Raw genomic sequence first — 22,645 nt, forward strand, 5'->3', positions numbered from 1 at the left:
TAGCTCGCCATGTCGGCAGGGTCCAGCTGGGTTTTTTTTAGGAGTGCCTTGACTACTGCACTCTTCCAGCTGGGGGGGACCGAGCCTTGAGAGAGCGAGATGTTTATGAGCTCCGTGATCGTGGGCATGATGACGGGGGCTACTGTTTTCAGGAATCTGATTGGGGCGGGATCCAGAGAGTTAATGTCATTCCTTGGATGACAGTGTACATTCATATGCTTTTTTAATTACAAAGTCAATCAACTCAAGGCCCACACTGCCCAAATACTTAGCATGGTGGGAGCGAAGGTGTCCTAAGTGGTGCTGTTCAGCTCTAGAGAGCTGGCCTGGCAGGGTCCCTTCCCAAGGGGACTCACCACAACAAATGTCTGCTATTGAAGGTCATGGTGCTGATTACCATGGCTTTGCAGTCTTGATTTCACGTCATGCCTCTTCAATCCAACACCGGACACTCCCTGACTATTTATCTCACTCTTGTAGGTACTTTTACATCTCTGCTTAGTCCCTTTGTTACTGGTTTTCCATCTTTCTCTACTCTTTTGTCCACCCTTTTGTGGTGGAAGTTACCATACTCCACAACTTAAAGGTTCTGACATTGGACTACGCTGCTTGTTACCATCAAGACCTCATTCATCAACAGAATATTAAACCTTTATATATTGATTTGTTGATAACTTTTGGGCATCCAGTTTCTTCCACTTTTTGATCGGTTTGCAGGAACCTCCTGTGCTCATACAGGTTGCTGCAAGCGCTCTTGACTTTTTGGATGGTGAATTTACAGTTAAAACCCCAGGATATACATTGGACGAGCCCTAGAGAAGTCCTATTGGATGGAACACCTTGGTTACAGCCAAAATCCAAGAAGAAAAGAATGTGTTTTAAAATATTTATTGAATAAAAAATCCTTTTTTATAAAAAATAAAGATTCCGAGAGTCTTGTGCATTTTCAGGCCAATTGCTGCTGTGATCAACCAGGGTGCTATTAACCAAAACATTGCTAGGTAGTGGGCGCTGAGTCTCATTTTCTCTGAATTTTCCTTTTGTGTTTTTGTTTCAAATGCTTTTGGAGCAAATTTGTGTGGGAAAAGTAAGCGCCAGTCCCAAAAACTGCTGGTGAGCCTGACAGAGAACCATTTTATCAATTTAAGTAAAAGAACAAAGTTTTCCTATAGTGTATCATTGTATTACACTGTTTATTTTCCTGAAATTGCATTCTGGCTTTCTTGTACTGCATTCTAACATCCAATTGCTCCTGGTCCCCAGTCTACAATGCCGTATAAATACATCATAAATACATTAATAATTTAACTGCGGTCGAACATCACAAACTTATAAAAAAATGTGTAAATCATAATTGCAGCCACATATCAATCAGCATTGCCTTTAATTTGTTAAGACGAGTCATAAAATACATACCTGTTGTACAGGAGAATGTCTGGTTTCCATATCTGCCCATCTGGAAAACGTACATTTTTCACTCCAGGGTAGTCAGCCACGTCCCATTGTAAATAGTAATCTGTCCAATACTGGCACAAAAAAAGTGAGTTATCAGCACTTTTCTCCCAGCTTGTCTCCAGAGAATTATGTAACAACAAACAGAATAATTGAGTTTTCAAAAGGCCATTACTTAGCTTATAAATAGTGTTTTTGCACAGGAGGTTATAGTTGGCTTCAGAGTAAAATTCTACATGTAAAATTGGTACCTTGATCGGGAACTAGCTGGTTGCTAGGGTTTCGGAGGAATGGCAGGCTTCAGCTCTTTCTGAAGGATGCCACGCGCCTGGCTTGTCTTTCATTGAACCAAGCCTGGACGCTTGGAGTCTCACTGACTGCAATTTTATCCTGCTACTCTTTGTAAAGCTTGCACATTCTTTATGGATCAACTTAGAGCCAAAACAGTGTTTTATTTCTAATCAGGACCTCATATAAATTAATATGTTTATATATTTCTATTACCATTCCAAGACCACAGACGTATTTGATTTACACAATATTCTCTGTGCTCTCCTGTCTAGTTTTTGCACGTCTGCCTGTATATAACGTCATCTTTCCAGTTTCACACTTCACCAAACCCTAAAATAGATTTAAAGGAATCCTCACCAAACCACAAAATAGTTTAAAATAATTTTTCACAAACCCTGAGATAGATTTTAGGAAATGAACTGTGAATGCGAAACGTCGAATCTAGAAACTTCCAGGGCAGCAGTGTGGGGTGGTTAATTTCTTCACTTTATCGGTTTTGAATATCAGGATAAAATTTGGCAATGTCTGTGGGGCGAATGGTTTGCTGGCACTTGGGAGGGTGTCAGTGGCGGCTCCTCTGCAAAGGCAGAGGAGCGCCACCCAACTGCTTGTTGAGCAGTGCAAAAGAAATAGAAAATAAAGGTATTATCATTTTATTTTTCTTAGTGGGACTCCAGCCGGGTCAGGCAGGGCGGGGCTGGGCTACCCCACGTCAGAGGGAGCAGGAATGGTTTACACCCCCTCCCTAAGTCTAAACAGTCATGCGCACTTGGCATGTTCTCAATTGGGCTGTGTTGCACAGCCCAGTGGAAAACATGCCCAGTCTCCCAGTTACGGACTGAGTGTCCGTTTCGGCCACTCAGACCAATCAAGACACTACTCCTGCAGCGTTGTGATTGCCTGCTAGAGTCCGGTATACTGGATGCTTTTAGTGCTCTGCGAGGACTACGGGGAGAGACTTGCAGTGGCGGCGAAGAAGGTAAGTTAATTTTTTATTTTTATATCATGCCTCCCACATCTGGCCCCCCATCTCCGTACAGAGGCAGCTGCCACTGAATGGTGTGCTGGCACATAGAAATGTTACCCGTAATAATTTATGATCAAAATGAGCTATGTACCATGAATTTCTCTTGTTCGTTTTTAAAGGCATGGGGAGACAAAGCAGAAGGGATATATTGTAGCTCTTTTCAACAGAGAAACACTATACGGAAAACGAAAGAGGTTTGCCCAACTCCTGTCCAGAAGATTTTTAAACTCTAAAGAAAATTTGAATCCTCGCCTTTGGTGTTTTATTGCATGAGTTTTGATGTTTTGTGTTTCTAAATGAATCTATGCTTTTTATTCTGATATTAATTCCGTATCATATTCATGTTCTTGTTTTTACACTGAATAATGCATCTTTTATTTGAAACTGCACTTTATGCTAAGTGGCTCATTTTGTGCTTTTATTTCACGTCAAAAAAGCATTTAAGGGTGGTGCAAGTACTATGTTGCTTTGCATCGCGTATTCAAAGACAACGCTAGGTGGAGTTTGAAAAATGCTAATGTTGCTTTTAGTATATTTTTATGCACTGAACCAATCTCAGTTATCCCGCCTATATAATTACAAACAGAAGAAAAAGAAACAGTAGTGAATATTTAAAAATAAAAATGATTGTATTTTGAAAATATATGTTCATAGGTTGAAAGCTTCTTGTTTTTTTTATTTTGTATTGAAGTCCTTTATAGCAATACAAAATTATAAATAATAAACAGCCTATTGACATTTCTAAACTCTTTTAGCATAAAAGATATTTACACAAGCCTAATAGAAAAGTCATATACCATACGACAAGTAATCCAAAAAACGGGAATTGATTAGCATCACAATATGCACCTGTAATATGCTATAAAGCTTTGAAAACCTGAGACATCCAGATAGAAAAGAAATTCCTCTCTAATTTAGTTAAAAAATGCCCCCCAGATCTTATCAAATTTTTTAATACCCCCATTCGTAAAGAGAAAGTATGCTCACTACTTTTAACCCTTTTCATCTTATGCAACCATTCATACATAGATGGGACCTGCTCTATACGCCATTGTTGTTAAGGGTGGGCGTAAAATCCGTTTCGCGGGCGAATTGGCGGATTTTCCGCGATTTCGCGATCCGCGAAATCGCGGTAAAATCCGCGAATCAGCGGGGACGAATTTTCAGCCAAGCAAGGGTTACAGCAGCAGGTGCAAAAGTTGAACCTAATTTCTTTGTAACCTTTTAGAAAAGGGTTACAAACAAATTAACTTCAACTTGGACACCTGCTGCTAATTGCTTCCTGGCGCCTCGTTGCCTACTTGCAACTATTCTCTGACCCTGCTCTGAGCCTTGAAGCAGGGTCAGAGAATAGTTACAAGTAGGCAACGAGGCACCTGTCCAAGGAATTAAACCTCATCAGGAAGCACTTACAGATATAAAAAACAGGAAGAAGGGAGAGGATGGCAAATACACCCATTTTGAGTTGTCAGGAGGGGTTAAACTAAAAGAGACCTTTACAGCACAATTTTCATATGCATTTTGCTAAAAATAAAAAGCTGTATGTTCTGTAGGGGCAACTCAGGAATCTGGTCCTTCAGAGATGCGGCCTCTCTTTCTTTCTCTTGTTCTCTCTCTCCCTCTCTCTTTCCCTCTCTTTCTCTCTCTTTCTATCTATCTATCTCTCTCTCCCTCTCCCATAAACGACTGCATGGGTAACTTCGGTATGCAAGCGGCTCGCGAAGACGCAAAAAACCAGCGAACATGCAAAAAACCCCGCAAACACGCAAAAAAAACAAAAAGCCGCAAATTCATACAAATTCGCGAATTTTGCGGATCGCGAATTCGCAAATCCGCAAATTCGCGGATTGCGAATTCACAAAATTCGGCCATGCTTAATTGTTGTAACAAAAGAGATCTAGCCACTGCCATAGCGATATATAACAGTTTAGTCATCTGGTCAGGGAAGGAAAGATCAGGTTCAACACCGTACAAAATTAATTTCTCATTCACTGCAATCTTAATACCACATTCAATCTGAAGATAGCAAAATATCTCTTCCCAAAATTTAGAAATCTTGACACAGTGAAACATGACATGTGACCAATTAGCTGGAGAAGGATGAATACATCTAAAGCAATGCAGAGAGTGATTAGGATACATTTTAAACATAGAAAAGGGTGTTCTGTGGAGTAACCATTTGCTAAAGAATGACATTCTCCGCCAATTTGCCCCTCGTAATGTGCTCAAATTAAATTTATTGACCACTGATCAAACTTTCAAGGGCATAGACTAATTTTCCTGATCCAGCAATTTTTTAATAGCCTTTTGACTAACATCCAGCTTCCTACTTTACCCCAGGTGTTCTATCAGATACTTAACTAATAATTCCTTTATTAATTAGTTTTGTTGGTCTAAATGAGAAATATCCAATTGAACAAGGAATTTATACACTATGTTGTATGACCCTAATAGAATGAAGTTTCTAGAAATTAATTGGGGCATTTTCCCATTTCTCAGAAATTCTGCAACTTTAAAAAACCCTACCGCAGCATAATTAACAGCAAGATCCAAACATTGTTTAATACCCGCCAGTGGGAAGATGCTTGTTAATAAGGTAGTTAAATTAATTACAGGGATAGAATATCTTTTGAACAGAGCCTGACGTTTTAAAAAAAAACACTGTAGGGACTTATAGCGGACAAATTTGGGAGATTTAAAAATCTGCAGAGGAGCATGAATCTGATTTTCTGTACACATTAGATCAATAAAAGTGTTTATGAATAGTTTTTTTGTTTGAAGTTGAAAATTAAATCTGGATAAATACTGTGCAAAATATGCATTATAATAATCCCTGAGATTTGGCAGGGCGAGCCCTCCCTGGTCTAGATCCTCATAGAAAGTGCTAAGTGTAATACGAGGTGTTTTCTTTGCCCAAAAAAAGGCTGTAAACATAGATTCTACACGAGTTAAGAAAGAGCCTGGCAAAAAACATGAAATAGTTGAAAACAAAAAGTTAAACAAGGGAAGAATAGACATTTTAATTAAAGCCACCCGGCCTAAAATGGATAACTGTAGAGAGTTCCAGCGTGAGAACAATGTCTGAACTCTTTGAAGAAGACGATCAGAATTCAGATGATATAAATCCCTAACAGATGCCGAAAAAAAACTTCAGAGCTTTACCCCCGCATTGTATTATTTCCGTTTTCTTTTTATTATTTTGATATCGCCCTAAGACTTCAAAGTCCTCAAAAAGCTGAAATACTTTAGCCTGGAAGTGAGTTCAATTCAGGTTTTATAATAGGCATGATGTCATCTGCATATAATTTTAGTTTTGCCATTGATGGAATTGGAGGGGGTATTTCCGCACAGTTCCTCAACGCTATTGCCAGAGGCTCAATGAAAAAAGCAAAAAGGACTGGCGGTAAGGGACATCCTTGTCTTGTGCCGCGTTTAACTGAGACTACCTCAGCCACTGAGGTGTTGATAATTATATTAGCTTTGGCGTTTGTGTACAGATTGCGAATCAAAGTTATAATTTTAACAGAAACCCCAAAGTGACCTAAAATAATAAACAGTGTCTCCCAGACCACAAGGTCAAAAACCTTTTCGGCACCTAATAATAAAACTAAAGCAGGTATCCCTTGTGTCTCAAAATAATTAAAAGCCTCAATTAAATATGAGTATTAGTAACTAACTGTCTATCCACGATAAAACCATTCTGATCTGAGTGGATCAATTCCGCTGAGCACTAATTGAAATGTAAAGATAGAAGTTTTGTTACTATTTTGTAGTCCGAATTTAATAATGTTATCGGACGATAAGAATTTGGATCTTTGCTATCCTTCCCCTTTTTCAAGAAACTAACTATATTACCTTGTCTGAAGGATTCTGGTATTGTCCCTCCCTCTAACATGAAATGTATTAATGTAAGGAAAAAATCAGCAAATACACAAAAAAAAGACCATCAAAAATTCCGAAGGGAACCCATCCGGGCCGCACGCCTAACCATTAGGAAGATCTTAAATCACTTTCTCTAATTCCTCCATAGAGAACACGCTAGCCATGGATTGTTGTTCTGTTTCTGAAAGAATAGGTAATTCATTATTATGTAAAAAGATTTCTATCAAAATGGTATCTACTCTCTGGTGCTGGCCGTAAATAGATTCATAATGCTTGGGCATTATGTCTCCAATTTTAATCGGGTCGACTATCACTGAATCAGTGAAAGGACATTTTAGAGATTAAATTAAGTTCACAGCAGCGTGTTCCCTAGCCTGCTAGGCCAAACATCTGCCTGTGAAGTTGCTTTCTTCATATACCTTTTGATATTGTTGCCTAGAAACAGCTTCACTTTGGGGATAGTAATTAGCACTAATATCCCGTTTGGCCTGATCAAGCTGATGCTGATTGATTATAGATGGGATATGGAGCATTATAGAACTAAGTGTTTGCACTTTTTGCTCTAGATTTTTCTTAGTTAACTCTAATTTCCTTTAAATTGACGCATCCTTTCCAATGATCATACCACGAATAAAAGCCTATGTTTAATGGGGCTGACTCACTATTTCGGGTTGTAGTGTAGTTCCTATTTTCCAATAGGCCCTGCGCATTGGAATAACATAAACAGTAGGATCGACGTAGAAGTGCGGATCTTCCAGGCCTCTACTGACTATGCTAAACTTAATTGGGTGTGTTACCAACTAGCTCAGAGGTCACTGGAAACTTTCTTGACTGAATAGGAAGTGATCAGCTTCCCTGGTACAGACAAGAAGGGATTCAGTTTTCCAACAACCGTGCAACATGACAACTTTGCTCCTCAGATAAGAGTCAATCTCTAGGGTCATGTGAAACAATAGACAGTTATTTTACTCAGTCAGTTGTTGTGCAGATTACTTTCACAATATGTAGAGAATAGAGACACGGGCGTTTTCAATAAAAGGTAACATTTATTGAACAGTCTTTCTTCTCATACAAGAGAAATGAATTGCCACAATTGCAAGACTTGTTATTATAAAAAGTACGTACAGTAAAATGAGTATTGCGAAATAATACTGTAAAAGCATTGATATGGTTTCTTAGCCATACAATGGTTAAAATGCATAAAACATATATACATTCATATATACATTAGGCTAACATACTCAACTGGTGCTTCTAACTATGCCTACCCCAGTGTACCTGACCTAAGCCTAATACTTGGGAGGGGAGTAGGTAAGTAGCTTTAAGTTAAGTTGGTTTTGCCAAGGTTTGCTTCAAGAATTCTCTCTAAGGGTTTAGTCAACACCATACCTCTGGAATAGAATGTTGGAGGTCGGGTATCTCCTTCCAGGGACTCGATATCCCAGGCACTCGCAAGAGTAGGCTGGAAACGCCGGAGCTGGATTTCTCGGCAGGAGAAAAGACAGCATCTCTCTCAGCGCGTCGAGGAAGAGGAGGGGCAGCGTCCGTGGGCAGCTTGCATCTGCTGGGCTCTTGCAGGGGGACAGCTGTTCAGCTCCTAAGTTCACCACACCATCCTTTGCTCGTTAACAGCGATAGCAGTAGCGATAGTAGCATCAGCGATGGTATCATCAGCAGCAGCTTCAGCGTTTGCTTAAGGCATCGTTGGTAATATTTATATCTGAAAGGTGCCTTGTTTGACGTACGTTTTTGGACATAAGACGTCAATAAAGATGTCACTAGGAAGTGATCGTCTATCAGTGCTCCTTAGAGTTCTATTACTAATCAAAACATAGCAAGCGGGGCTTTCCCAGGTTGCTGAGTTTTTATCTTGTTGAAGAACTCGGAATGTTAATCTAGGAATCTTAGATAGTGTCTTCTGCTGTGTCATTTGCACTAATGAGCTGCAAAGGAAGTTGCAGGGGAAGCGATTCTGAAATGTGGCTCTGTTCGTGTGAGGCCAGAGACGAGTTTCTGAATATTGCATTTGATCGGTTATGCCAATATAGGGGTACAAGGGGATTATAGCCGTATAGGGGCATAAGGTCACAGTATCGATCAGGGTCCTAGATTAGAATGCAACACCCACTCCACGAATTTATGTCCATCAAATTACTAAAACTAGAGCAATAAGATGCATGTGTAACACTGCCCACCCCAAAATACACATTTGCATTTGAAATAGGCGTGTTTGAAATATGTGAAAATATAGGTACTGTACGTCTTTAAGCATAGAAATCATTCAAAATTATAGCATATGTAATCAATGAACGATTTTGCGAAAGAATTACACATGAAATATCTCTTAATACAGAAAAGAAGGGCGAGATAATTTCATCACATATAAATGCATTGCAGTAAAATGAGCTAGAGGCTGGTGTTAAGTTATCATGTCTCTAGATTTACCTAAATAGAAGTAGAAGCTTCTGTTCTTTATGAATAGTCTACTTTAAGCAAAGAATTTTCATGCCAGAAAAAGGTGAATATTTTTTTTAAAAAGTGTTCAATTCAAAAAAATTCTTGTTGAACGGGGGAATAGAGTTCCAACGCTTTTAGCAGTTTTTGTTGATCAAAACTGAAGGCCGAATTCAGAGTTCATGGGAACGTTGTGTGTCGGAATGCTTCTCTATAGTTATTGTTTCTGTTCGGGTGAGAACATCATATCAGACAGGTTCTCAAAGAATTGGTCTACAAAATCAGGTGACAGTTCGACCAAATTCGAAAGTGCTGCAACTTGGCAGGTGTGAGAATGATTGCTGTCATCAAAGTCTGGATCAGCAATGCTCACAGAAGGTCGTACCTGGGTGATGTTGCTTTTGTCACTCGCTCCACTGTTACCACCTAGTCATAGTACAGGAGTCTCAACGAATGCCGTCATCAGGATTGGTAGCCGCTGGGGACAACACAATGCGTGAGCCGTTATCGGACTGAGCAAAGTATCGATATCCATTGGTACTGCTGATGGAAGTGCAAGACAGATGTCCAACACGCACTCATCTCCGCATAGCATACATCGTAGCACAGGTAAGATGCAGGATTGCCATATCGGTCTGAATGAAAGGAACCAGGTCATGTTTAGCTCTCTCAGCCTGGCCAATCCAAGGACTCTAGTTATTCTGTCCCGGTAGCGGATTGCTAGTATTGTTACTTCCATCCTCGTAGGAGTCATGTCTGCGCTTTGGCTTGCCATATCGGAGCAGGAGGGTCAAAAATAAAATGCCTGCTACAAGTCCCAAAACTAGGGGTATGCCGCCAAAGACTGAATGTACAAAATTAGGAATGATTCCCAGAATTGCTTTGAATGGTGTTAGCAGTCCCGTAAAAATTGTCTTAAATATGCCTGGGATGCCTATGGCACTAGACATGTTAAGAATTTGGCTAAGCATTTCTACGAAATGCACGGGGCAATTTGTTGATAAAAGGTCATGAACCTCTGTAGCTGTCCTTGCAACTGGGAGATCAAACGTCTCTTTTGATGACGTGATGGGCACTGTTGTCTGCAAAAGCACAGACTTCATTTTGCTTAAAGTATCAATTCGTATAGAAGAGAAATTCAGACGAGGCCAGATGGGAGTCTCTATGTCTCCAGGGCCGCTCGGAAACAATGCTTGCATACAGCATTTGACCATGGAAGTTACGCTTACGAGATAGGCTTTCCCTGGCAAAAGACCACAACAGCTGTGATCCGTTATTAGAATGTAACTCCCATTTGCGAGTTGCATAAAGAAAGGCTCTATCTGCGTTGCAGGTGTGACATGTTGGTGGCATGAAAGGTTGTTAGAATTACCTTCACAGGCTCTGTGTAAATTAATACCCTGGCACAAAAGTATACCGCTTAGTGAACATTTACAGTTTTCACCACTAAGAAATACATATTTGTTGCTGTCACTATAGCATGAATGTGTGTATGGTAATTTCCATGTTGACTTAACGTATCCTTTACCCAATCGTTCATACTGGCCAGTAGGTATGTATTCAAGGCACTTTTTAAATTGGAAAGTTGTTAACGGAATTGTGATAATCCCGTGTATCATCCATTCAATGACAGGACTTTCTGACATTGTCAAAGGTAATCTCTCAAGTTTTTCGATGCTCAGGATTTTATAGTCTGTTTCTTTCTGTGCCAAGCTGATTTGTTTATCAGTAAGGTTAAAGATGGAAAACAATGACGTTGTGTTGATTAAACGCCAAGGCACATAGCCTGAACAAAGATTTTGCAGCGTCCAGCCTAATTGTACAATAGAACGTAATTGTGACTGGCCATGCTGTAACATTAGCAAGTCTCTGTCTATCATATCAAAGGCAGATGACACAATATTGTCCAACGAATATATTCTGGAAGACAGAGTCATTAACCCATTGTCCACTACAGAAAGTGATTTTTCCAAATTAATACGATCAATTTCTCGTATTTTTTCAGCTGTTTCAATTTGTGTGACTTTCCAAGCCTCGTTGTATGCAGCATAGATACTGGTCGCTATGAAACGCTTTTGACGCTGTTTGCGTGGTCCCATAATAAAATCGCGCAAATCAGCACCATCTTTAAGTAAAGATAAGTGTTGCTTAATTTCAGCCAGTGTGGATGATCCTAGCCATTCGAGGCAGAGTTTCCCTACACTGTATGTTGTTACTATCCCTGGATGTTGTCTCTGGGAGTATCTAGGGTCTTGTCTGGTCACTTTTAACTCCTGTGTTTTATTCAGGAATCTATCTTGACAGTTGTTTGTGTCAGTAGGCCAGATTAACCACTTTTTCCAATCAGGATGTGTTCTGTTTAAATTTAAAATTTAGATACGTCTATCTCAATAACTGTTGTTGTATTCCCAGGTATTGGCTTTGGAATAGACGGTTTGTTAAGGTCTTTAATCTTAGCTAGGCCAAGATAGGATGTTTGGTGAATTGTGTCATTTAAAAACATCATTTGTTCTGGTATCATGCAGGTTCTGAATAATGCTTCTAGGCCTTGTACCTGCCACTCTTTTGGTTTTTGTTTCAATGTTATTTTTCCAATAATCAAAACCAAATGTCATCATTTTTTCATAAAATGCTTCTGAATATATCAATTTAGTATTTGTCAGCATTGTTTTCAATCCTGTTTTATCTAACAGTTTGTAATAAAACGTTTCTGCATCACTGGTGTTAAACCCTGAGAAGTACTTGAATTTCTCATAGAATGTTTTAGAACTGCTTTTAGGTGGTGTAGCACAATGTTCCCATTGATTATACTTAAAAACATTTCTAGGCTGTGCAGACTTATGCAAATAATGATCACCATAATGTGTGAAGCAGAACATCTGTTCATAACTAGATGAACCTTGTAAATAATCATGTTCTGTGAATCTAGCTGACATTACCAAATCAGACATCCAGGGACATATTATCAAGCCTGTGCGCTAAAATTATCGCCGCTTTATCGGCCGAAAACGGCCGATAAATCGGCGATTATGGGCTTGATAATATGCTCTGTGGAATTCCAATCGAAGCCCATGTTAGATGTCTTCACATCTAACATGTGCTTCGATTGGAATTCCATAGAGCATATTATCAAGCCCATTATCGCCGCTTTATCGGCCGTTTTGGCCGATAAAGCGGCGATAATTTTAGCGCACAGGCTTGATAATATGCCCCCATGTTATTAATACTTTCAAAGTCCCAATCATCAGAGAATGTACTAGGTTTTACAAAGTCACTTAAGGAAACCTTGAATTGATGAGGATACTTCAGGATCTCGACCGGACCATAGATTTCATAGTCAGTTTTTTCCCATACTACCCCACCGGGTATTGGAATGGCTGTGGCATTTACTGTTGACAGTTCTCTTTTCTTCACGTGGGATGATCTGTGTGGTTTGAGGACTAAGTTGATGTTCTGACTTGCTGTGTCCATTGAATTGTAATAAACTTTCCTAAAATTAAAACTAAAATTAGGCATAGTAGGAGTATGAATACCCCTGAAATAATCCAATGCTCAATCAACGGTGCATCCAGATATACGTCTTTGATTTGTTGAAAGAGTTCTGTTGCTTTTTCGTTAAAAGTCTTTTTTGTTTCTGGCATCACTTCGGGGTTGCTTTGATCCTCGGAAACGTTATCGAAGTTGATGAAATAGCCAGAGGCAGTTCTGTCAATTGTCGGGATTGTTCTTTCAATTTGTCTTTCGGTAGCAGATTCTGATGCCACATCGTTGTAGACTGGTGTTTCTTGACGAACTGTTTCAATCTGTGTCTCAAGAGGCACGAGTTCCATGGCATTATTGCATAGTCCCTCTCTGTGCACTGCAGGCTAATCGAATGTGATTAGTCTTTCAGTTTGAACCGCTTGGATTGTTGCAAGTTTGGGTATTCTGTTGTTTCTTGGGAGTCCACTGGGCCTACTGTTGATTATAGGCCACATGCTTGTGGTTTTATCAAGTCGATTGATACAACTCTGTTCTCCTTTTTACCAGCAAGGGGCGGTAGTACTACTGATCTTGTTCCGTTGATTGCCAAGACAGGTACTGCTTTTCTGTAAGAAGGCCCAAATTCCTTCTTCACCGCTATTTTTTCTCTGACTAGATCCCCAATCTTTGGAATCCAGACAGGCCTTGCTGGGGCTGGTGCTGGTGGTGCCTCGTCAGTGGTAGCTGGCTGTTGCTTTAACTTTATGTTGCTTAAGGATTTTCTTGTTTCGTTCAAGTCCTGTAAAACAGCCAAATGGTCTTTGATGTCAAAGTCTGTTTTCTTATTGTCTACCACTGATACCTGACTATCTAAGTCCTGAATTTGCATTATAGTTCCGAACAATAGTTTGTATGGGCTGAAACCTTTTAGAGAATTTCTTGGAAAATTGTTAAGACTGATCTGGACACTTATTAAATGTTTGACCCACCCAACACCCGAACCTAATACCTTCGCTGTTATAGATTGCTTTATGTCCCGTTTTTTTCTTTCTACCACACTGTTCCCTTCGGGGTGTGACAGACAAGAATACCGCAACCCAACTCCCATGCTGGCCATGGCCTCCTTATAAGCTCGAGAGCTGAAAGCAGGACCCTGGTCAGAATGGAACATGGCAATTGCGTATGTGCCGATAAAGACTCGCAGATCTTTTATAACCGTTCTGGCGTCAGCCGAGCGCTGGGGCCACATTTTTTAAGTGTGTTTAGCCTTCATGATTAATAGGACGCAGGATGGTACGTAGACAGCATTATGCCTACCATGGCATTAATGCGCTTGACTCATTGCTGAGATCCCTGTCGCAGTCCGGGCAGTTCTTTACATATTTGTAGTGGTGTAGGCTCATTCCTGGCCACCAGTACTCTGATTGTAATTCTTTCAGAGATTCCCTCATTGCATTGTGCCTTGGACCTTCACCCATGTGTGGGTCTGCTATTAATAACTTTCTCCGGTTCATGTTTGGAATTACCCTATCCCCCACTCCAGGGATTCGAGCAAAAGGAACGGAGTTTGCATCAATTACGTATGCATAATTGAGTGGATAGTTCACGGGCAGTGCTGCACAGTTGCCTTTTACGGACGTTTTGACTGCCAGCATGGTTTCCCCGTCTATGTATTTTTCTGCATGCTTTTTTGTGGCTACGGAAGCCGGTTTAGTTGCTTCCGCTGTGGCTGTATTAGCCAATGATTTCCCTGCAACGTGAACGCCATCACGTTGAAGACTCTGTGCGTGTATCACGTGAGTCTTTTGTAGTTCTTTCTGTAAAAGAGCTATCTGTTTCCAGAGCAATTTATGCTTTATTGTGGCACCTGTTTTATCTTTGTAATCATTTTCAATCCAGCTCTGCAACTTATTATTGTAAGAGTTGACGCAAAAATGAGAATCGCACACGATTAGTGTCGAGAATTCACGTTCTGCATTTTCAAGCGCCATCTTTAAAGATCTGATTTCAGCTCAACTGAGCCGAACAGTACTTCACTGATTCAGTTTTTGTTATTTTCGGTCTGAATTTACCTCCCAGCCAGCGACCTTTAACAATCGCGTAGGCTGCATCGTAGGATTTGTTCTCTACGTTGAAATGCTGTACAAATCTATCTGTATAGATTATACAGGCGTACTGTGGGAGAGGCAGAAGTTCAATTGGCAGAGGATATTCTTCTTCATATTCTAAATCATTCAATTTTTCGAATTGCGGGGCGAAATAGTATTTCACATCTTCCACTCCAAGAGAATGTACACACTGTATCCATTTCGGATCCAGTGACACTGTAGGCAGGTTTACTGGGCTGAATAGCGCCTCGAAAGCGGATTCCGCTGTGAGGATATTAATCCTTTTGCCGTGTGCTAGTTCTAGTTCATTTGCTATTGCAGTTTCTACTGCTTTCACAGTTCTTTCTGTGGGACTGAATGTTTTTTCTGCTTGTGTGTACAAGTGAGATTTAATTGAAATTGGTACCTTTTCTCCCTCATTAGAGGTCAGATACGTGAATCTGCATCTTCCTTGGATGACTCGGATTACAAGATTGCGTGTGTTGTCACGTGTATCTAATTTTGTTTTTGCTAACATGTCTGTTTGCAGTGATCCCAAAATTTCTGTGTGTTTTTGAGTCCAATTGTTTTGTTTAAAATCAGGTTTAATTAGTTCGTAGAGAGGTTTAACCCTCTCTTCGTAATTTAGAATGTAAGTTCTACCGAAATTCAGCAAACCTAGAATCGATTGTAAATTCTTCAGCATTTTAGGTGCTTGGAGTACAGCGCACTTCTCTAAGAAGTTGTCCGCTAGGCTTTTTCCTTCACTTGATAATTCATATCCTAAGAATAATACTGTCAGATGGGCAATTCGAGACTTTTTAAAGTTGAATTTGTAACCTTCTGCAGCGAACCCAAGTATTATGGTGTTCACTCCAAGTCGTCGTCTGTGAGATAGATATCATCTACGTAAGATAATGCCTCATCATCATATATTTGTAGTAACTCTGTTACTCTGGCTGAGAATAGTCCTGGGTTGTTTTTTAATCCCTGTGGGAGCCTACAGAAATTTTTCTGTGACCCCATTACTGAGAAAGCGGTCAAATATCTGCTTTCTGGTGCAATGTTTTGACAAAAGAAACCATTAGATATGTCTAATGTCGTTTTATATTTTTTCCTAACTATGTTATTCATTAGTGCAGCACTATGCGAATTTTGTACTGCAAAAGTTTTGCAACATGCATTAAGATGTCTGTAGTCCAAAACTAGACGATATGAATTGTCTGGCTTGGAGACAGGAAACAAAGGATTGTTCATTTGAGAGGTGCATGTTTCAATCACCCCCTGGTATTCAAGTTGATCTAAAATCTCCCTGACTTGTTTTTTAGCTTCTTGCTTAATGGGATACTGCCTTTGTGCAGTCGGTTGACTTTTTAACTGGATTTTGTGAGGAGGAGAGTACTCATCCCATCCTACATGATTTTTATATAATGCTGGTGCCTGGGCCACTGCCCGTTTCCTTGCATAAGTATATTTTTTGTGAATCGGAATGTGATTCGAGAAGACAGGCATAATCATTTCTTCGCCACGAGGGCACTCCCTGACAAACTCTGGGGGCCAATCTTTTTCAGCTAACAGAATATCAGCCTTTTGAGAGTTTATCCCAAAATAGACCCCTTATTTTCCTAGTCTTATCACCCTCTATACGCAATGTTATTTTGTATATCTTATGGGGCTCACTAAGTCTGGTGTCGGCAGTTTCAACGTGAATGTATTCATTCGTGTCCACTGTCTCCAGATGACTCATCAAGATCTTGCAGGCTATACTGATTTCTGCTACACTGTCTAGCATTGTCTGTGCCCACTCCCCGTTTTTCAACTGTGTCCTCAGTATTCTCGGCATGGTTGATTACTCTAATACTGGCTACCTTCTTTTTTGGAAATTGAGATTTTTTACTCTGAGCAGGTTCCTTGTCTTTGGACTTGGTGTGCTCTCCTGGGTCTGACCGTCCTCTTCTTTCCGATTTCTGCGAAAAAGATCGAGAGGGACGTGTATCAATACTTTGATATCTGTCAGGTTTTTTAAAATTATCCCTATTTCTAAGGTTATATCTTTTCTCAGAGGGCTCCCTCTGGGGAGACTGGTGTTCTCGAGTCGGAGTTCTTTCCCTCCGTCGAGGAGACCTTCCTCTGGACTGGAAAACTTTTTCTTTGGGAGTGGTTTGTTTATTTCCAGTGTTTGAATTATTTTTAATAAATAATTTTTCAGGATTTTCGAGCAGTTAGGGCTTTACTGGTTTCCCACCCAAGCTGTCTCTACCTAATTCTTCATAGCATTTCTCTATGATTCTGGCAAGCTCAATTGGTGGATCTGTTATATCTGTTTCCTTCAACTTCTGGCGGATCGCCACAGATGCTGCTTCTCCTTTTATATTGGCTAGTAATATAGCCGAGACCTGCTTGAAGTCTTTCAGTAATTTCATACCAAGAGTTAAAGCAGGTTCTGGACCGTATTCATTTTGAATCTGTTTTAGCACATCTGGTATTACCGCCATAGACGGAACACCATGTGTTTTTGTGTAAATGGAAGCAAATACTGTACACCAAGTGTCACAGTCCTCCACGTGTGCTGCGACCACCATTGGAAGGCAGATGGTCAGGATCCTGTGTTTCTCAATAGGGGTAATATTCGGAAATACTGCCTCTATTGGAGTAATTTTCTGCGCTAACCAGAAAGGAATTTGTTCCCGTTTTACGGGTGTTTTACCAAGACATGACTGTATGTTCTGTGGTGTCATTTTATTAGTGTTCCCCTGATGAGGGGTCAGCTGTGGTGTATTAACAGCTGTTTGGACTATAGCAGTCCACATTACATATTGGACCAATTGCCTTTGTATTTTAATTAATGTTTTTAGCTGTGGTAACAGCTCTTCTTTTGACATTTTATCAATGTCCGGATGTGGTGTGTAGCTGGCTAGAACCGGCCACGTTGCTCCTGGTCTACCTAGTGGACCGAGCCTGGTTATATGATCATTATGTTTTAGGGCGCCATTAAACCAGAGCAGGTGCTCTTGGAATTTTAATGGGATTTCAATCTCCTCGAAAGGAGCGTACTCTCCCGGTGGATCCTCTATTTTATAATAGTGGAACTCATGTGTTGCAGCGTTTGCCGCTGGAAATTTTATCCATGAATAGAATACCTCTGTCTGCCGATATTCATGTGCCCCTATCACGAAGACAACTGTGCCACCTTGTGTGGTCAGTCCATTTTCTATAAGTTTTAACGTTATAGATTTTCTTAAATGTGCCGGGATGATTATTGCACCCGGTTCAGTAGTCCCGTCGGGACCCTGCTGAGTCGCATTTACTGCGGCATCAGTTCCGTTGTTTTCTACTGACATTTTATAAATGCAGGTTTTGCAGAGCAGGTCTCCAAGGAGACAAAGATTAGGTGCACAATATTTTGGAACACTGTATCCTTCAACGTTGAATAAACCAGAGCTTTACATAGGAAACTCTTCCTACTAAGGTCGGGCGGATTTTAACCTTTCACCCACTCCAGACGTCTATTGGAGTATTTACGGGAGAAAGGGGTCTGTGTGAAAAATGCACGACTGAGTTACTCTAACGTCTTGCGTTAGTTTATCGCCTTACCAAACGTTTGGGCGCCATGTAGTGTAGTTCCTATTTTCCCAATAGGCCCTGCGCAGTGGGATAACATAAACAGTAGTATCGACGTAGAAGTGCGGATCTTCCAGGCCTCTACTGACTATGCTAAACTTAATTGGGTGTGTTACCAACTAGCTCAGAGGTCACTGGAAACTTTCTTGACTGAATAGGAAGTGATCAGCTACCCTGGTACAGACAAGAAGGGATTCAGTTTTCCAACAACCGGGCAACATGACAACTTTGCTCCTCAGATAAGAGTCAATCTCTAGGGTCGTGTGAAACAATAGACAGTTATTTTACTCAGTCAGTTGTTGTGCAGATTACTTTCACAATATGTAGAGAATAGAGAGACGGGCGTTTTCAATAAAAGGTAACATTTATTGAACAGTCTTTCTTCTCATACAAGAGAAATGAATTGCCACAATTGCAAGACTTGTTATTATAAAAAGTACGTACAGTAAAATGAGTATTGCGAAATAATACTGTAAAAGCATTGATATGGTTTCTTAGCCATACAATGGTTTAAAATGAATAAAACATATATACATTCATTTATACATTAGGCTAACGTACTCAACTGGTGCTTCTAACTACGCCTACCCCAGTGTACCTGACCGAAGCCTAATACTTGGGAAGGGAGTAAGTAAGTAGCTTTAAGTTAAGTTGGTTTTGCCAAGGTTTGCTTCAAGAATTCTCTCTAAGGGTTTAGTCAACACCATACCTCTGGAATAGAATGTTGGAGGTCGGGTATCTCCTTCCAGGGACTCGATATCCCAGTCACTCGCAAGAGTAGGCTGGAAACACCGGAGCTGGATTTCTCGGCAGGAGAAAAGACAGCGTCTCTCTCAGCGCATCGAGGAAGAGGAGGGGCAGCGTCCACGGGCAGCTTGCATCTGCTGGGCTCTTGCAGGGGGACATCTGTTCAGCTCCTAAGTTCACCACACCATCGTTCGCTCGTTAGCAGCGATAGCAGTAGCGATAGTAGCATCAGCGATGGTATCATCAGCAGCAGCTTGAGCGTTTGCTTAAGGCATCGTTGGTAATATTTATACCTGAAAGGTGCCTTGTTTGACGTAAGTTTTTGGACATAAGACGTCAATAAAGATGTCACTAGGAAGTGATCGTCTATCAGTGCTCATTAGAGTTCTATTACTAATCAAAACCTAGCAAGCGGGGCTTTCCCAGGTTGCTGAGTTTTTATCTTGTTGAAGAACTCGGAGTGTTAATTTAGGAATCTTAGATAGTGTCTTCTGCTGTGTCATTTGCATTTGCACTAGTTGTAGAGGAAGCGATTCTGAAATGTGGCTCTGTTCGTGTGAGGCCAGAGACGAGTTTATGAATATTGCATTTGATCGGTTATGCCAATATAGGGGTACACGGGGATTATAGCCGTATAGGGGCATAAGGTCACAGTATCGATCAGGGTCCTAGATTAGAATGCAACAGGGTGAGAAATTCTTAAATCTCTACCTTCATGGATTTGACCCAAGCTTCATCACTCAAGTAATGTCTGTTTTACAGACTTTTCAAGATGAATCTCTAAAACTAACATAGCGTGATCCGAAAATCCATTGCAAAGAAATCTCTGGCAACTAAAACAAATATTTCTGGAGACTAGAAAGAAATCTATACGTGATGAGGACTTAAATATGCCTGACCAGCACGCAAATTCTGCTTTAGTTGGGAAATTCAAGTGAAAAGGATCATGCAAATCAAGGGTAATTGTGTAATTTTGTAGATTTAAAGATTTAGGTTTTAACTGTCTTCTAATCTGAGTAGAGGAGTCTATTATCCGATTGATAAGAATATTAAAATCTCCCCAATTATAACATCACCTCTAGCTGTCAGTAAAGATTGAAAAAAGGTCTTCATATATCTTAAAATTGTCTTCGACCGGCGCATAGAAGCTAACAATGGTTATAGGTCTCTGTCTATGTTTAACTGTAACATGTACATGTAACCCAACAAGAACGCCCCAGCTGTTCCCTTTCAGAATGTACCACATCTGCTTGAATATTTTTATTTAGAAAAATTGCTGTCCCTCAATGGGACGCCGAAGAAGAAGAGAATCCTCTGGATCTCCGCGTATAATTTTCCAACTCATCCTGTTTATTTTCAAGTGCCTGCTTGCTTTTATTTGCCGCCTTAACCCTTTCCTTTACCACCGTCATCTGATCCTCCAAAGTTGAAATCTGCGATTCAGCTTCTTGGAGTCTCAATGGGAAGCTTGAGATTGCATCCTCAATTTTCTCCAAACGCAAATGTATGGAGGAAAGTTCCGCTCTCTGAGTTCTTTTCAGCTCCCGAACCTCCTCTAAAATTAGATTTAGCATGTCTTTAACAGTCATCTGAACCTCGCTCGCTGACTCAGTATTCAAACTAAGGACGGGGCTAGAGGGATCCACAATACAGAAAAGATGAGTGTCCATATGATTATCATCTGCTCACTCACAGACAGCATGTCCTCTGCAAAAACCACCTTCTATAAGGCCGATTGAGATTGTGTCTGGGATTTAGCGGGCGGAGACACTGCAATGACGTGGGCGCTAGAAATGCGCCCCGTCTGGTTAGGAGCTGGAACTGGTGCTAGTTTGATATTTCCTGAACATAGCTCATTTTGAACAGTCAATAACGATGATTCCTCATCTTGGTGGGCTATCAACCCCAGCAGAGGTACCGTGTTTAAACACATATCCGCTTGTATATTAACTTCAGGGATTCCATGCCTTGCTGTAGCTGTGGCCAACTTTACTCGTGGAGAAGCGGCCGAAAGTTGGCTAGTCCCAGCGGCTTCCACAGCAGACTGCAGGTCTGGCACAGGGCTAGGCTGTGGAGTTCCCTTTTTCAAAAAAAGGGAGAATTGCTTTGACTCCTTAATTGTTGTTTTTATATTTTTTAGGACCATCAGATCTGGTACAATCTGGGAGAGACAGCGCTAGACTGGCAGTGATTAAATTCATATTAACTAAGACGCCTGTCTGATTCAATAACCCAACAGAGGGTGAGTCTTGTTCATCTGAACTCTCAAATGTAGAATTAAGGTCGGGCAAGTCTGCAGAGGATTCTTTGTCAGCCATTCGAGCCGCTTCTTTTGCTTCTTTAACCTGAAGTCGGCGGCCGCTTTTACTTTGATGCAAGCGTTCAACAGTTTACCCATTTTTATCCCCCTTTATACTGTAAGGATTAACCTCTGAACAATCCCTCTCGAGCAGAGAGTTCAGATCCAAATCGCTTACAGCTATCCGGGAACGTGGTAACGGGTAAATAAATCAGTTTTCCTTCTACCATAAAGTTGGATACTTCAACTTTGAGCTTGCAGCTATTCATCAACACAGAGAATCCCCCTGCCAGTGACAGTTTATTGCTTCCAAAAAGAATGATTTAAGAATGTTCCGAACCACTATAATGTCTGAAAATAGGCAGCAGCAAGTGAGACTCCGACCCAGAAACTCCAATGCACTTTCCCTTTACTTTACTTTACTTTACTTCTCTCATAAGTCAGATTAGCTATCCAAATGTTTTTTCCCCCTTTACACGTGCTGTATGTGACTCTACCACAGTCTACGACAGTCCTGCCAAAGTCCAGCATCATCCCTCCTCACCTCTTGCCCCTTCCAGAGTATGTTTCCCACTCTCTGCTTTGCTGTTTGCTGATTGCTGTCTGTTATGTCCCTGGAGGCACGCCCCGACGCCTTTGGCGTGTGGCGCGCTAGTCACGTGACTCCCTATAATAAAAAGAGGTCTTGCACGCACGCAGGCATTCTGATGCGCGCAGACCGAGCAACAAAGTTATTCCCAGTGTCGGACTGAGTTAATTCTAGGGCCACGTGTTAGGCCTAGTCAGGGTTAGATGCCCCGGAGTGTAGGTCCCAGATTGATACCCCTAGGGCAGTCACTTCCATTCTACAGGACACAACAATTGGCGACGAGGGTGGTTGCCGACTCCTCGCTCGGGGTGTGTGTGTGCCCACTCTCGCGTGAGGCGGCTGCGAGTGTTGCCAGTAGCTCGTGGTGCTTGTGCCTTGCTGTCCCGCACACCCCCACACTGCGCTCCTGGAGAGACGACGACTTCCACCCTTGGCACATCGAAGGTGAACCGCGCTGCCCAACACTGACCTGCTGCGCATCGAGACACGAGTGGCCGTGTACAGACTTTCTCCCGCAAGTCCTCCCCGTCCGGTGCCGCACCGTGCCCGTCGGCACGTGCGTGAAGCGCACCTCGGCCCGCCTGGCACGGCGATCAGGGAGGCGGCCGGTGCTGACTGGCTGCGCGAGGGGACGTGGTGTCCACCCGTCCCGAGGCGTACCGTCACCATCAGGAGCCGGAGCGCCGGTCGCACGCGCTCCGCTACCCTTGCTGTGGGGTACACCACGGCCCCTG

General features: G+C 41.4%; 1 protein-coding gene across 1 annotated transcript in view; it reads right to left on the reverse strand.

The window, feature by feature from the left end:
* CHRNA7 (cholinergic receptor nicotinic alpha 7 subunit) overlaps nucleotides 1-22,645 on the reverse strand; it is a 583,962-nt gene that overhangs the window by 265,620 nt on the left and 295,697 nt on the right. Inside the window, exon 4 of the mRNA XM_086959023.1 lies at nucleotides 1,417-1,526. Within this exon, the coding sequence (XP_086815149.1) occupies nucleotides 1,417-1,526 (110 nt within the window). The remainder of the gene's footprint in view (nucleotides 1-1,416; nucleotides 1,527-22,645) is intronic.

The sequence above is a fragment of the Lissotriton vulgaris genome, chromosome 2_1, assembly GCF_964263255.1.
Source record: "Lissotriton vulgaris chromosome 2_1, aLisVul1.2, whole genome shotgun sequence".
Classification (NCBI taxonomy): domain Eukaryota; kingdom Metazoa; phylum Chordata; class Amphibia; order Caudata; family Salamandridae; genus Lissotriton; species Lissotriton vulgaris.